This window comes from Molossus molossus, unplaced genomic scaffold (assembly GCF_014108415.1).
Source record: "Molossus molossus isolate mMolMol1 unplaced genomic scaffold, mMolMol1.p scaffold_m16_p_1, whole genome shotgun sequence".
Lineage (NCBI taxonomy): Eukaryota > Metazoa > Chordata > Mammalia > Chiroptera > Molossidae > Molossus > Molossus molossus.
This window is the reverse complement of record NW_023425344.1, coordinates 1633460-1649876: the sequence shown is the minus strand read 5'-3', so window position 1 is coordinate 1649876 and position 16417 is coordinate 1633460. Positions and strand designations below refer to the sequence as shown.

The window sequence follows — 16417 nt, the reverse complement described above, 5'->3', positions numbered from 1 at the left end:
GTCCCTGCCAGCCCTGACCCCGAGCTGAGGCTGTTTAACACACACATAAAAAGTATATATCCAGCCCTGGCCAGTTTGGCTCAGCAGTTAGAGCGTCGGCCTGTGTTCCAGAGAGACCCAGGTTCGGTTCCCACTAAGGGCACGTACCTCGGTTGTAGTTTATCCCCAGCCCGTTGGGGTTGTGTGGAAGGCAGCCACTCTGTGTCCCTTTCACATCAATGTTTCTCTCTCTCTCTCTCTCCCTCTTTCTCCCTCCCACCTAACTGAACAAAAATGGAAAAATGTCCTCGGGTGAGGATAAAAAAGTAATAATAATACATACATATATCCAGCCCAGATGGCCGTGTCAGGGAAAGTGGCCTGCTGGAATTCCGTGGCAGGAAATGAGGGATGGACCTGAGCCACATGTGGCCCAGTGGACTCAGCCATCTGGGTGCCACCATCCCCACCTACCCTTGGCCTACTCAGCCCTTACTCTTCCTGCCCCTGTCTATAGCAGGCACTTCCTCTAAGAAGTCTTCCTGGAACCCCAGCTAGATTTCAAGCTCCAAGCCCCTGCACACCCCTCCGCTCCAGACAGCGTGCACTGTGAGCACCCCCTGCCCAGCTGTCTCCCAAGAACCACTTGTTAATCTAGCAAGTGACCCAGCTGTAGATGTGGGCCCTCAGGCTCTGCAGCCCACTGTCCCGGCCATGACTTGTAGCAGCAGAACCTGGCACTTCGGACTGCAGGCTCTGAGCCCGGATGGCTCACATTTGGGTCCTGTGCCAATATTACCAGCTGTGTCCTGGGGCAAGTCATTTAGCAACCTGTGCCCAGGAAGACGGGGAGATCACTTGAATGTTGGTGTGGGTACTCAAGAAAGCTGGTCACCCCTCCTTCCCAACGAAGCCCGGCCACCAAGGCAAAGGTCACCAGTGCTTTATTGTGCAGCAGAGGCCCCACTGGGGCCTGAGTCTTAGCGTTCCTTGGGGGTCCTGGGCCACTCCCTGCCCCAACCCCAAATGCCCGCGCCCTGCCCGGCTCCAGCCCAGTGCAGGGTGGGTGTGCTGGGGACCAGAATTCATGTCCATGAAGCTCAGTCAGGACTTGGTCTTGGGACCCTGGGCTCCTGGGAGGTGTGACTGGGCAGGGAGGTGGGATCTGAGGGCCCCCAGCCCTTTGGAGCCTGGGGGCTCGCCTAGCTCCGAGGACCCAGCCCGCTGGCTGGAGCCCAGCCTGGCAGATTCGGCCGATGTCTGTTGGGGAGGCCGCAGTTCAGAGCTCTTCCTCCCGGGCAGGCCAGTCTCATCTGCATGGCCTGAGGTGGTGGCCCCAGTCGCCTCTGCCCAGCAGCTGTGTGCAGGCGTCACCTGGGCCCAGCATAGCCGTAGGGTTGCTGCAGCAGCAGGCTCTGGTGGCCGGGCAGGAGGTGGGTGTGGTAGTGCTCCACCAGGCTGCCCACACTCACAAACAGGACCTCGCCCTCCAGGTAGAGTTTAGAGTCCTGGGGAGCAAGGAGGGCAAGGTCATGGGGGCTGGCGAGCCTTGCCTTCATGCAAAATGGGGGGTCAGCAATCATGACAGGCCTGCCCCTGCTGGCCCACACTCCCTCCGCGCCTGCCTCCAAGCTCCCGCCTTGCTCCCCAGGGGATGCAGGCCAGGTCTGCAGATCAGTCCAGGATCAAGAGCTGATCACCCCATGCCCTCAGGTCAGCTGAGGATACAGCTAGGCAAGGGAAGAGGGGAGGCTGGGGCAGTCGGGGAGAGATGGTGCCTGGAGGTGCCAGCCTATACTCTAGGGGGAGACTGTCCTGCCCCCAGCCACGCCCCAGGCCAGGGTCCCTTCCCACTCAGGGCCTTCGGGGGAGCCGGCCTGATTACCTTCTCAAAGATGCGGTAGTTCCTCACTTTGTTGGAGGTCTCATCCCACACAACCAAAACCTGCGGGGAGAAAAGCGGGCGACAGCTGAGGGCAGGCTGAGAACAGCTCTGACCTGGGGAAAGTTGGGCGTCAGGGACCCAGAGGGTGAGCAGCATCAAGGCTGGGTCCCGTGGCCCTCGGCGGTGACGTGGGGAGGGCCGCCCTGCACATGGGACCGCAGCGTGGGAAAGGGCAGCCCTTCGCCTCGGGGCTCCTGCCCTCAATGGTCTCTGATGAGACTTGCAGGTGCCTGGTCCACCCTAGGACCACGTCTGATCCACATGGGGAAACTGAGGCTCAGTGAGGTTACAAACAAGTCACCCTTGGAGGAGCAGAGGCAAAGTTGGCACATAACCGGCCATTCCCAGTGCCCCAAGCAGCCTCCCTCTTCAGAACGCAAAACTCCCACGGCATCAGTCTGGGGCCCAGCCCCTCCTTCCTGTCTCGTGGCAGTGCTGGGGGGCGGCTACCACCTTCCCCAGTGTACAGATGGTATGCAGTTCCCGAGAATAAATAGGGAGGGGTGACTGCCAAGAAGAGACCCCACGAATGGCACTCGGTTGAGATGGCAAGTAAGAGCTGCACAGGAAAGGGATCTACACCCTGTAAAGCCCCATGTGGGCCAGCAGGCCCCAGCACGATGCAGCCATGCCCAGGGCCCTTGCTTGGTATCCTCCGTGGCACCTACCTTCCCAGACTTGGTGGAGGAGTTGCGGATGCAGTAGAGTCCGTCCTGGGGCTCTCCCCGGGGGCTTGTGGCTTTAAATAGCCTGAAAATTAAGTCAGCAGGTGAACCATCCTCAGATGTTCGGGGACCCTCCAGCCCCAGGCCCGTGTGGCTTCTGTCCTCTCACTATCCTGAAGCTCAGGTGCCGCGGGCAGGGGGCGCCGCAGGCAGGGGCTCCGTGGGCAGGGGGCACCGTGAGCAGTGGGTGCTGAGAGGAGCCGCCCATGCAAGCTCCGGACCATGCCCAGGGTGACAGCCAACAGTGGGGCTGAGCTGCCGGCATCTGTTGTTCCGCCAGGTTCCCAGCTACCCTCGGCCACCCTTGTGCCAGTAATGACCCAGCACCAAGGTGAGTGGGGGAAGCAGAAAGCAGAAAGACAGGGAACCTCATGTCTACAAAAATAAGACTTTGGAGAAAGCAGGGCTCCCCACTGACCTCTCCACCTCGTAGGATTCCGTGGTGTTAACGAAGACGGAGCTGGGCAGTGGCACCTGGAGAGAGGTCAACAGTCGTCAGCAGCAAGGTCTGAATGGTGCTTGTGGCCAGCACCTCCCCTCCCCCCCGCTGGCTGCCAGCCTGTGCTGAGGTCCCAGGCTTGGCACTGCATCCTGTCCCCTTCACTCCAGGGTCCTGGGGGCTCTTGGCCGGAGATGGCCAGTGCGGGGCCCCCAGCCTGCAGCTCCTGCGCCGCCCACCCACGGCCGGGATCTGGGCTCTCCATGCTGCCTTGCCTTCTCATAGTCCTCGTCAGAGTCCTTCCCACCAGCGTCAGCCTGCAGGGCGTCGGAATGCGAGGGTACGTGGGGTTTTTCAAAGGAGAAGTTCCTGAAACTCTGCCCATCGGGGGGTGATCGCCTGGGAGGGGAGCAAGTAGCAAGTCATGCCTGTCACACAGGTCATGCCCCTCTGCTCCCCTCCACACACCAGCCCTGTGCACCCTGTGAGTGTCCGCGCCAAGCTCAGCCCTGGAACCCACGGGGCTGGCTGCTACAGCCGCGGCTGAGAAAGGCCCACAGAGCCCTGAGAGGCCGTGCTGACCCCTCCGAGGTGGCAGGAGAGACCTGGACCTGGAAGCCGGAGCTGAGGTCAGGACTGACAGTCACACTGCGGACAAGTGCTCTGGATGCTGCAGGAGAAGGCCCACTCTGCCACTGACCCGCTTTGTGACCTCGGCCAAGTCACACCCCTCCAGAGCCAGTGTGGATGGATACGAACAGGTGGAGCCTAAGGGACATGCCCCCCACAAGAGGCCAGGTGGCCCTAGGGAGAATTAAGGGCCACACAGGACGGGCTGCTGGACTGCAGGTGAGACTGCTGTAGACGATCGACCCTGGCACCCAGGCCCAGGTCCCCGGCTCGGCAAAATGACAGTCTGCATCACTGTGGCCTCGTGAAACAGGTGAGCATGGCAAGGGGTCCCCCCAGGCACCGCCCACAGGCAGCAGGGCTGACGAGAGTCCTGAGGAGCCCTGGCCAGCGGCTCGGTTGGTTGGAGCATCGTCCCATGCACCAAAAGGGCATGGGTTCGATCCCCAGTCAGGGCACACACAGAGGTAAAAGATCAAGGTTTTGCTTTCATGTCAATGTTTCTCTCTTTCTCTAAAAATCAGTAAACATATCATCAAGTGAGGATGAAAAAAAGAGCCGCGGGGAGAAGGGTGCCATGGTCAAGGGTGTCGTGGGAGCCCTGGTTTAGTGCCCACCTGTGGCTCCCAGGACCCTCACTGCTGTGGGCCCCAGACATATCTGACCACAGGCTGTTGACACTGGAAGTGGGCACGCTCTGGTCTCCTGGCACTGCCCAGAGACAGAGTGAGTCACAGCCAGGCTGCACATTCCAGCAAGTTCCCAGTCGGGAAGGGCACAAAGGCAGGCTTGTTGGCTCCCAGAACACACCCAGAGCCCCAGGCAGGGTCCGAGAGGCACACAGCCGCGCTCCTGTCCCCACTCGGTCTCTGCCAGGGCTGGCAGCCAGCTCTGCAAGCCTCTCTCAGACCCCAACGGCCTCCCCGGCACAGCAGAAGTTCTGGGGCCTCGTGTCCCCAAAGCCCCCTGGCCCACTGCTCCCAGGCAGCCATGCGCTCCAGGTCCTCCACACCCTGGAATGGACATCCTTCGAGGGCAAGGTTGGACATCCTCTGGACCCCTGGGTCAGGTGCAGAGGCGGCCACTCGGCCTAGGCAGAGCCTTGCTGTCCTGTGCAGGGCAGTGTCACCCACTGTGGGTGGAGTGCCAGGGGTAGGGAGGTTGGGGTGCCATGGGAGAAATGGCCAGATTGGGAGGGGTCCCAGTGGCAACAGCGCCAGCAGACTCACTGGAGGTGAGGGAGGGCTGGCTTCTCTGGCCTGGGCAGGACTGCAGACCGGGCTGTGGCCTCTGGCATGGGCAGCTTCAGTGCAGGAGGCCTGGGGGCCACAGGGGGCACAAAGAGTCCAGGCTTGGCTGTCTCCCTCAGGGGGGCCTCTTCAGCCATCTTCAGGAACGTGGGCTTGTTGGCTGGCACGGGTGGGGGCTCAGGCGTGGGTGGCCCACGGGGGGACAGGTGGAAGGACTTGAGTTTATCACAGCTCCTGGAGGTGGCCGTGGCCACGCTGGCAGAGCTGACTCCGTGGCTGGGGACCCGGAGCTCTGGGCTGGGGCTGGTGCTCTCAGAGAAGCAAGGGGATTTCCGGAGGTTGGGCGTGTTGAGCAGGCTGCCCATCGGGGGGTCACTCATCCTCCGGGAGGTAGCAGGCACCCTGAGGCCAGGCTCAGGCCATCTCAGGCCCAGCAAGTCCCTCTTGGAGTCCTCAGGAGGCGGGCTAGGATTGGGGAGGCCACGCCTAGGGGGCGGGGGTGGCAGCAGGGGGCTCGGGCCCTTGGAGATAAAGGAGTGGGCACGGGGCACATCAGAGAAGGCTGGCTTCCTGGGCGTGGGCACGGGAGGCGGGGGGTAGGCCGGTGGGTGCGTCAGGGTATCTGCAGAGCAAAGAGACCCAGTTGGTGAGCTAAGTGTCACCTGCTGGAGGTGGGACCCACGCTACCTCCGCAGGGAGCAGACAGCTGGGCCAAGAGGATGCACTGCTCCTTGAAATCCCCACGCTCAGTATTTCTAGGCCCTTCCTCCTGGGGTCCCGACCAACCCACACCACACGCAGCCCGAGCAGGCTTCCAGAAGCCTAGCTGTCACTCACTCCAGGAGCCATCGGGTCCCAGAGGGGGAGTGAGAGAGACAAGGAGGGCACAAGGCCTGGCCTCAGCTGGGGGCCGGATTCCCACCAGCAAGGGGAGGAGGGTGGCGGGAGAAGGCTGGAAGAAGATGAGGGTAGCGTTTGCTCCTGACAGGTTTAGGGTGCTGGAGCCGGCCAGGGGACATCAGCTGGGCTGTCGGGGCACAGACGGGACACTGGAGGAGGAGTCTGGGCTGCAGAAGTCAGCGGAGTTGACGGCCCACTAATGACACTGCTGTGGCCCAGGTGTGGCAGGAGAGAGTACTCCAGGCCCGCGCCCTGGGTGGCCCTCAGTTGTGGGGACAGGGACTGGGGGGCTGGCCCCAGAACAAAAGCTCCTGGTGCTGAGTCATAGGCGAGAGCAGGGCAGGCACCGGGCCTGCGCGACTCATGGGTGCTGAGTGCTGCTTTGGGAGCAGGAGGCCCTGGGACCCTGGTAGGAGAGGTTTCGGGGAAAGGAGGGGACCGCCTGACTGGAGCGGTGGCACTCTCCCCGGGGGGAGGGAGCAAGCCCGGGTGAGCAGATGGCGGGATTGAGGGTCCTGCATCCCTGCGCTCATCGCCAGCACCCCAGGCTGCGGTTCACAGTTCACGGGTAGGATGGACCAGGCTGGGTCACAGGCCAGAGGAGAGGTGGCGCCTGTGAGGAAGGGGCTCTGCACTGGGTGAGGAGAGGCCATGGCTCAAAGGTGCTGGTGGGTTGAAGGCCAGTGGGAGCTGAGGCCCACTGGGGGGAGCCCGGAGGAGGGGAAGGGCCGGACCTGGGTGTGCGTGAGAAGGCGGAGCTGAAAGGACACAGGAGTGAGGACTGCAGTGGGCAGAGGATAGGACATGGGAGAGGAGGCCAAGCAAGAAGGCGGCCAGGGGCTGGGAGGACTGTCCCAAGTCCTCAGGGATAATGGAATCAACAGAATGAGAGGAGCCCAGGGTCTGAGGAAGGGTAGAAGGGAAGACAGATGGGGACAGGCAGAAAGACAGACAGCAAGACAGAAGCACAGTCCTGCCCACCCGCCCTGTGCCTCCAGGGGACACACACATGCAATGTCTGGTACATGCAGTGTCCCTTGCTGAGGCATGTGCTTCAGGAGGCGGGGGTGGGGCGTGGGCTGCTGAGTGGCTGTCTTGCCTACAGAGCTCCACAGAGAGCTGTCAGCATGGGGAGTGGCTCCTGCTCTGGGCCCGCTCACCCTGAACCAGCTGGCTCAGCACCCCAGTGTGCCCCGACCTGAGAAGCAGGGGGCAGAGCAGCCAGCATGCGCACCTCTTCTGCTCTGTCCTTTCTGACACTAGGGCCAAACAGGGAAACTAAGGCGGGGAGTGGAGCAGGCAACCCTAGTCCCGGCTCTCTGCGCCAGAGCACCAGGCTCACAGCTAGCCACCTACCCTCGGGCTTCCCGGGCTCAGGGGAGTCCGGCTCCAGGTACGAGTCGTCCTCGTCATCACGCTCATAGTCTGCGGGGAGGTGGGGAGGTAGGGAGTCAGAACAAAGCAGACCCGTCTAGCTGTGCCAGTGGGGGGGCCTCGGAGCACTACTGTCAGGGAGGCCTGGGGCGGGGATGAGGACAAAGCAGGCTGGCCGCTGGGGAGCCACAGGGAACCAGAGGCAGGAGAGCCAAGGCAGCCTCCTGTCCCAGGCAGCGACCTGGAGGATGGTCCTGTCACTGCGGGAGCGCCAGGGGGCGGAGCGCGCCAGGGGGCGGAGCGCGCCAGGGGGCGGAGCGCGCCAGGGGGCGGAGCGCGCCAGGGGCGGAGCGCGCCAGGGGGCGGAGCGCGCCAGGGCGGAGCGCGCCGGGGGCGGAGCGCGCCAGGGGGCGGAGCGCGCCAGGGGGCGGAGCGCGCCAGGGGGCGGAGCGCGCCAGGGGGCGGAGCGCGCCAGGGGGCGGAGCGCGCCAGGGGGCGGAGCGCGCCAGGGGGCGGAGCGCGCCAGGGGGCGGAGCGCGCCAGGGGGCGGAGCGCGCCAGGGGGCGGAGCGCGCCAGGGGGCGGAGCGCGCCAGGGGGCCTCACCTTCGTTGTCCGTGGGGTACGGAGAGAGGCTGATGTCCACAGGCCGCTCGACTGCACCGTAGAAACTGTCCGTGTCCGAGCTGGAGTCACTGAGGTTCGGGGAGGGCGGGCGGAGGCCGGGCAGTGAGCACAGGGCAGGGCTCCCTTTGTGCTCACAAGTACGGACACACCTGCACACGTGAGCACGCACAGACACAGACAAACACAGGCATGTGCACACACTCAAACACGCTCACGTGGACGTATACACAGACAGACACAAGGACCCTCAGAGACACAAGGATACACAGACCTAGAAATAGATATACACAGAATGAGGACAGACAGGCATGCAGACACAGACACACAGACATGCTCCATGCAGGGGCACCAGGACTAACACAGCAGCTGGAGGCTGTGGTGCCTCCCTGCCCTCCCCCGCCGTGGTTCTTGCCACAAGTGTGGCCGCGTGACTAGCCAGCTGCTCCCAGGCCTCAGGGCCCCCGTCCCCCTGCTCCTGCCACGGGGGCTTCGTCATCTCTAGGCCAAGCTGAAGGACACTGGCTGGGACTGAAGGCCAGGACTCCAGTAGCAAGCAGGGACCTGCAAGATGGCCTCGGGTGTGGCAGGCCATCTCTGGCTTGAGCTGCCTCATCTATGAAAGGACAGGATGGCTTCTATTCTGCCCAGAGAGCTCCTGCTGCTGGCTGGGCCACCTAAGTGAGGTCGCCGAGACCCAGATGGACTGAGCTTGTGTCGTGGGGACTCACTCTGGTCTCACTCCTGAGCCAGCCAGGGTGGACATGGTGGGGGTACCCAAAGCTCTGGGCAGCTGCAAATGCTGGGCCTCTTGGGTGAGCAGGTAAAAGCATGTGACCCCTAAGTAGGCACTACCAACGGGGGCACACACAAACACACACACTCAGTACACACACACATGCTTACACACTCAGGTGCATGAACACACAGGTGCATGGGGACACACATGCTGGTGCACACCTGGGACACATGCGGCCCACTCGACACCTCCAGAACCTCCAAGGAGAGGATGCTGGGAGGCGGGGTGCATGTGTGAAGCCCAGGACCCCTGGAAACACCTGTCTCCCCAGCACAGTCATAGGCTCACCTGGTGTCCAGAGGCAGCTCCTTCTTCTCATGGAAGTGGCCGATCTCCCTGCGCAGCAAGGCCATCCAGCTCTGTGGGTCAACCAGGGTCAAGGTGGGCATGGTACTGCCCAGGGCACAGCCCCACCCTCCCCTCGTCCCTTCACTGCACTGCTGCTTTGCAGTGCACACGAAAGTCCGGGGACACCACCTGGCGGTGGCCCCCTCAGCCCATTCAAGGCTCCTCCTGAGGGCATATTCTGAGCGTGTGGTGCTGGTACCTGGGTGTGAGGTCAGGGCACCAAGGGGCAGCACCTGCCCAGCTGCCCATGCACTAACCACGTCCCCGCAGGACCCCCCAGGCACCTTGCGCTCGTCCTCGGAGGAGGCTGAGAAGAACCACGTGCGGTGCTTCTTGCTGATGTGGACGATCTTGAAGGGGAAGACATTGCTGGACGTCGTCTCCTCGGCTGCCCGCATCACCCTAAGGGCACAGGGCCGGGGTCACCCCCTGTCCACACCCGCAGGGACTGCCCCGCCCTGAGACAGGTCTGGGCACCCAGCACCTGGCTCTGAGAGACATGGGCGGATCTGGAAGGCCTAAGGCTTCAGGCAGAGGAAAGTGTGGGTGCAAGGGTGGGCAGGGGGTGGACAGGGGAGTCTGAGGTCCAGGAGGATGTCCTGGGAGCAGCCGCCTGTGGCCTCCAAGGACATGTCACCTTCAGTGCCCACACATGGACACCACACTCCCACCTCAGACCCTGCCTGCCCTGCTGTCCTGAGAGCATTTTAAGGAAATGACGCCCTGTAGTGGTCCCCCAGCCATGACGCAGGGTGTGCATAGAGAAACCATGGGGGGGCTGCACCGGGGGCAGGTGTGCCCATCTGGCCCATCAAAGGGCCTGGATCACCCCCTGGGGCAAAGCTGCACCTCCACCAGGCCAAGAGGGGGAGTCCAAGGAAGGAAACGCCCCTCCCCCAGTGACCCCAGAGCGGCCGTGGTGCTCTGCCAGCCTGTCACTGGGCGGTGCCTGGGCAAGTCTCCCCACTCAGCTTGTGGCTGGGGTGTGAGCTAAGGCCTAGAGCAGCGGTTCTCAACCTTCCTGATGCTGCGACTCTGTAATACAGTTCCTCTTGCGGTGGTGACCCCAACCACAAAATTATTTTTGTTGCTACTTCATAACTGTAACTTTGCTACTGTTATGTCTTAGGCGACCCCTGTGAAAGGGTCACTTGACCCCTAGAGGGGTCGCGACCCACAGGTTGAGAAGCGCTGGCCTAGAGTCACTCCCTGAGGGTCCCAGTCGCACCAGTGAGACCACGGGACCTTGGAGGAGGCTGGCACGAACTAATGCCATAGGGGCAGGGCCCTGGTGCCCACTGCACCCTGCTGTGCAGGCCCCCAAAGCCATGGGGTGGATCCAGACGATGCCAGTGGCTGCTGCCACATCCCACCCAGAGAGCTCGGGCCTGGTGCCTGCCCCCCATCAGCCTGGGAGCCCCTCGAGGGCAGGCTCGTGGCCCCTCATTGGACCGACCCGACCCATGCACACGGGAAGCAGGGTGCTGACCCAGCCTGGGAGGCCCCTGGAGCGGGGGTGGCCTGAACAGGGCCTGGGGGGTGCTGGGCTTGGCCCCTTGGAGGGAAGGCTGGAGGGTAAGAGGGTGGGAGGAAGGATGCAAAGGTCACCGGGCAGTAGGCTGAATGGGGACTCTGGAAAGCAGGCTGTCCCAACCCGAGGCTTGCTGATAAGGCAGCAGGAAGCCCCCAGCCTCCTCCCCAGGCCCTGGGCAAAGGCCAGAGGCTAGCCTGTGGGGGAGTGAGACCCCAAGGAGGCCGAGAGGAGGTGGGTGTGGCGTCACGGGTTGGGGACCTAAGCCATCTCGGCAGTCTGGGCAGACACAGGGGTGGGAGCAGCTGGCCGGGAGGCAGGGTGGACGGCAGGGCACTCACCGGTTGTAGCCGCTCAGCGAGAAGGCGCCCTGTGGGGAGGCAGACGTGCTGGTCTTGAAGTAGTAGATACACCGCTTGTGAATGATGACAAAGCGCAGGGGCCCTGTGGGCGGTGAGGTGAGGGTGAGGGTGAGCTGGGGGCACCGCTGGGCAGACCCCTCTCTGGGGACCCTCCCCAGGGGCCCTGGGCGACTGCACCAGGCTTTGAACCCTCACTGAACGGACGGGCAGAGAGCTGGGCTGGCTCTTCCCCAGGAGTCTAGCATGGGGTCAAACGTGGACACACGTTCGTGGGCATGATGGCTGGCCGCAGGCAGGGGTAGACTTGGGGGGCTGGGCTGTGCAGAGCTACCACGACCCCCAGGGACAGGGGCAGTGAACTGCGGGGCTGCTGGAGGTTCCCTGCACCTCATGCTGGCACAGGGAGGGAGGGGACACAGAGCCCAGAGAGTGTGCCAACAAGAGCCCCACCCAGGCCTGGGGGCAGGTCAGTGATAGCCCATCCTTGGAGGCACACCGTCCAAAGACAGCAGACTAGTCGGTGCCCACAAAGAAACCGAGTGCCCAGCCTGGGGCCCCTCGACCAGGCCGCATCCAGCAAAGGCATGGCCGCCTGAGGCTGCTGAGAGGGGTGGGCAAGGTCTAAAGCTCTCTGACCTTCAGTGTCTTGACATGTGGGTATCTCCCGGGGCTGGGGGCTCCCTCCCTCCCCCATCCTGCTGTCCTAGACCACCGCCCTGGTCTCAAGCAGCTCTAGAGGTCTCTGCTTGGCATGTGGGGTCATTCTGAACCACAGTGACCAGCCCACTCACTGAACACCCACCGGATAAGACAAGGGCTCAGCCCGACCAGCTGCTCAGCACTGTGCCCCAAATAAATGCCCGGCGTATCTCTGCACTACCCCGGACCCTCTCAGTCCTGCGAGCTGAGGCGGCCCCCCGGGGGTGCGGTGGCCAGGGAGGAAGGGACACTCGGCAGGGCCCGCTGTGTGATCAGCTCCGTCCCCACGTCTCCCCGTCGTGCTCCCGGCAGGAGACTCACATTTGAGCAGCTGCAGCTGGGTGCCGCCCTTCTTGTGCAGGTAGCCAGCTTTGGTCACTCCGCCGGGCATGGTTAGCAGGTTCTGGGCACCGATGGCCTTCATGGGGACAGGCCAGTGCATCTCCTCGGCTGCCATGAAGCTGCAATAAAAGGGGAAATGTCTCAGTCAGGCGTGGGGGACAGAAGGTGGCTAAGCTGGGGACACTGCCAAGATCCTGAAGACACCAGGAAGGTGAGACAGCTCCCTCCTGAAGACCTCAGGCTTCCTGGGGGATCCCAGGGAGACAGGGCCACCTGGTCCACTTGCTCAGCCCCTGGTCCATTTGGCTACATACCTGACAGCCAGGACCCTAGGAGCCAGGTGTGCTCCTTCACTGTCACTGGTTCACTGAGCACACACCTACTGAGCTCAGGGCCCCATGGAGACTGGGGTGTAGCGGTGAATGAACTCAGGAAACCACTGGCCCAGGTAAGTCAACCTTAGCCATAACCTCCCTAAGTCCAAGTGCCAGGTGAGCCTACACTGGGGCCTGCCCTAGATAGGAAATTCAGGGAGGGCTTCCAGGAGGAGGTGATGATTCACCATCTGAAGGAGGGAGTCTAAGAGGCACAGGAGCTGGGGCAGGACCTGGGAACCCTCTTCACCAACTCTGACCTTCAGCAGGGAGGGACATGGTCCCTAGAGAGCCCACCCTCCACTCCTACCTGCCCTGATCTGGCTTCTAGCCCTCCCTCCCTTCCTTCCTTCCTGTTTTAAATATGTTTTTATTGCTTTTTTAGAGAGGAAGGGAGAGACAGAAACATCCATCAGCTGTTCCCTGCACGCCCCCTACTGGGGATCGAGCCTGCAACTCAGGCATGTGCCCTGACCAGGAATCCAACTGGGACCTTCCAGTCCATGGGACGACACTCAATCCACTGAGCCACACAGGCTGGCTCTTTCTCTTTTTTCTTTTTAAATCCTCACCCAAGGATATTTTTTCTATTTAGTTTCAGACAGAATGGGAGGGGGAGAGAGAGAAACACCTATGTGAGAGAGACACATTGATTGGTTGCCACCCACATCATCCTGACCAGAGCCAGGGACCAAACTGCAACCGGGGTACGTGCCCCTGACCAGAATCGAACACGCGACTCTGGTCTGCAAGCTGATAGTCTAACTGCTGAACCAAACCAGCCAGGGCCCTTTCTTTCTTTCTTTTTTAAATTTTATTTTTTTTTCTTTATTGATTTTAGAGAGACAGGAAGAGAGAGGGAGAGCCAGAAACATCAATGAGAGAGAAATCAAAATTACAACTAAACTACAGAACAACCATCATTCAGAACCGCCAGACATCGAACGTAATGGAAGTCCTCCAACTACGAAGAAGCCACATCGACACTGGTAGGAGAGACAGAGGCGAGGACAGGCTGGTCCCACACCCACATGTGATGGATAAAAATCAGGACACCTCGGTGGGGAAGGTCCTCTCTGAGGAGTGAGGGGTCCCTGTCGCACACCAGGCCCCCAGCTAAGGGTTCAGTGCCAGGAGGCCAAGTCCCCCTAACTTCTGGCTGTAAAAACCAGCGGGAACTGAAACAGAAGGAGGTTGAGGTCGCTGGAGCCCCAGTTCCTCTTAAAGGACCTGCGCAGGGACTTACTCGGACTCACTCCCTCCAGGCTCCAGCGTGGGGGAGGCAGCTTAAAAGGCACCAGAGATATATGGGAAAGAACTGAGTTGTTGTTGTTGTTGTTGTTTTTGTTTATCCTCACCTGAGGACATTTATCTTCAGATAGAGCGGGAGGGAGAGAGGGAAACATCGATGTGAGAGAGACACATCGACTAGCTGCCACCCACACGACCCTAACCAGGACCAGGGACAAACTGCAATCGTGGTACGTGCCCTTAGCGGGAACCAAACCCAGGACTCTCCGGTCCACTGGCCAACACTCTAACTGCTGAGCCAAACCAGCCAGGGCAAGAACCGAGCTGTCTGGCATCCGAGGAGAGCTGGACAGGCAGCTTTCTCCTGGACAGACATGCTATCAGAGGCCGTTGTTCCTTTGGTGAGCCCTTCCCCATACCTGGGACTCCAGCAACCTGGCTCACACTGTTTACCCCACCTGGTGATTCCTTGAGGCCCTGTCCCACCCAACTTTAGGGCCCACCCAAGCTGTTTCCAATGGCTTTATCATAGGAATGGCCTGTTTTGGCTGTTTCAGATTTTCCCAAATTTTCTCAAAAAAGTAGCATCAGGCCCTGGCCGGTTTGGCTCAGCGATTAGAGTGTCGGCCTGTAGTCCAGAGAGAGCTGGGCTCGGTTCTCGCTAGGGGCGCGTACCTCGGTTGCAGTTTGTCCTCGGCCCTGGTTGGATTGTGAGGGTGGCAGCCACTTGATGTGTCCCTTTCACGTCAATGTTTCTCTCTCTCCCTCCCACTCTATCTGAACAAAAAAATGGAAAAAATATCCTCAGGTGAGGATAAAAAAAAAAAAAAAGCAACATCAGGCCTCAGCGAGCCCCATACCTCCCGCTAAGTGGCCCCAGGCCCAGCACTACAAGCAGCCAGCCTTGGTCCACAGCTTGGCTTCGCCTGGGCACCTCCAAGCCCAGCACAAGCAGCAGCCATCAGCAGACTGCTCTGTAGCTTATGCCTGGTAGCCCCGGGTAGAACACCAGAGTGGCTGACCTGGCCCCAGAGCCAGCACACCCAGTGGACACCTTCAGACGATGTCGAATCACCACCACCCAACCACCTCCACAAGTGACACACTCAATGTGCGGACTCAGTGGGTACCAGAGCCCTGCACAGGTGACCCTCCAAGATAGAGGTCAGTGAGTACAGCCAATCCTTGCAGCTGATTAGCCTGAGTAAATTCCCCCCACTGACATGCCAACAAGTAATCAAGACTCAATTACAACAGAAGGGTGTACAGTTCATACAAGGGGGGTACCTCGAGGGCCCAGCTGGGGTGATCAGGGAGGCTGTGCCACTGGACCCTACAGGACACCTAAAACAACAGAACAATCTACAAAGCCTAGGAGACATATCACCTCTACCTAATACATAGAAACAATCACAGGGAAGCAGCCAAAATGAGGAGGAAAAGAAACATGTCCCAAATGAAAGAAAAGAACAAAACTCTAGGAAAAGAATTAAACAAAATGGAGATAAGTGCAGAGTTCAAAACACTGGTTATAAGGATGCTCAAGGGACTTAGTGAGACCTCCAAGGAACTTAGTGAGACCTCCAAAGAACTTAGTGAGAAGATCAACAACATAAAAAAGAACCAGTCAGAAATGAAGGAGGCACTAACTGAAATAAAGAATAATTTACAGGGAATCAATAATAGAGTAGGTAAAGCCAAGAAGCAAACCATTGACTTGGAATATAAGGAAGCACAAAGCACTCAATCAGAACAGCAAAAAGAAAAAGGAATCCAAAATAATGAGGATAATGTAAGGAACCTGTGGAACAACTTCAAGCGTGCCAACATTCACATCGTAGAGGTGCCAGAAGGAGAAGAGAGCGAGAGCAAGAAATTAAAAACTTATTTGAAACAATGACAGAAAACTTCCCTAACTTGGTGAAGGAAACAGACATACAAGTCCAGGAAGCATGGAGAGTCCCAAACAAGATGAACCCAAAGAGGTCCACACCAAGACACATCGTCATCAAAATGCAAAAGGATCAAGACTAAGAGAGAATCTTAAAAGCAGCAAGAGAAAAGCAGTTCATTACCTACAAAGGAGCTCCCATAAGACTGTCAGCTGATTTCTCAAAAGAAATTTTGCAGGCCAGAAAGAAGTGGCAAGAGATATTCAAGGTGATGAAAAGCAATGACCTACAACCAGGATTACTCTATCCGGCAAAGCTATCATTTAGAATCGATGGACATATTAAGAGTTTCCCAGATAAGGAAAAGCTAAAAGCGTTCATTACCACCAAACCAGTATTATATGAAATGTTCAAGAGTCTTCTTGAAGAAGAACAAAAATATGAACAATGAAATGGCAATTAATACATATCTATCAAAAATTGAATCGACAAACAAAATGAGCAAGCAGAACAGAAACAGACTCCTAGATACAGAGAACTTTTTGTTGCTTGCCAAATGGGTGGGGGCTGGGGGACTGGTGAAAAAGATGAAGGAATTAAGAAGTACAATTGGCTGTTAGACTGATGAACCTCAAAGGGAAGTGGAGAGGGAGGGTGGGATGAGGTAAACCAAAGACCTTCTATGCATATATGCATGACCCACGGATACTGACAATAGTGTGGGGAAGGCAGGAGAGGGGCAGGATTGGGGAAGGGGGGTCAATGGGAAATAAAAGTGAGGACATCTGTAATGCCTTCAACAATAAAGATAAGTTTTTTTAAAAAATATATGCATGCCCTGGCCAGTTTGGCTCAGCGGTTAGAGCATCGGCCTGCGGTTCGGAGAGACCCGGGTTCGGTTCCCGCTAAGGGCACGTACTTCGGTTGCAGTCTGTCCCCGGCCCTGGTTGGTCGT

General features: G+C 59.5%; 1 protein-coding gene across 3 annotated transcripts in view; it reads right to left on the bottom strand.

The window, feature by feature from the left end:
* Nucleotides 1-345: 345 nt before the first annotated feature.
* Nucleotides 346-16417, bottom strand: part of SH3BP2 (SH3 domain binding protein 2) — a 47488-nt gene continuing 31416 nt past the window's right edge. For 2 of the 3 annotated variants that reach the window (XM_036275079.1, XM_036275084.1), the window contains 10 exons: nucleotides 11925-12064; nucleotides 10884-10986; nucleotides 9296-9413; nucleotides 8952-9022; nucleotides 7847-7935; nucleotides 7225-7293; nucleotides 4948-5590; nucleotides 3364-3487; nucleotides 3068-3123; nucleotides 1955-2674 (listed from right to left, as the gene is read on the bottom strand). In XM_036275079.1, the coding sequence (XP_036130972.1) occupies nucleotides 2371-2674; nucleotides 3068-3123; nucleotides 3364-3487; nucleotides 4948-5590; nucleotides 7225-7293; nucleotides 7847-7935; nucleotides 8952-9022; nucleotides 9296-9413; nucleotides 10884-10986; nucleotides 11925-12060 (1713 nt within the window). In that variant the 5' untranslated portion in view covers nucleotides 12061-12064 and the 3' untranslated portion in view covers nucleotides 1955-2370. Of the gene's footprint in view, nucleotides 1488-1864; nucleotides 1925-1954; nucleotides 2675-3067; nucleotides 3124-3363; nucleotides 3488-4947; nucleotides 5591-7224; nucleotides 7294-7846; nucleotides 7936-8951; nucleotides 9023-9295; nucleotides 9414-10883; nucleotides 10987-11924; nucleotides 12065-16417 lie in introns of those variants that run through there. The other variant, XM_036275074.1, reaches the window with a different exon arrangement.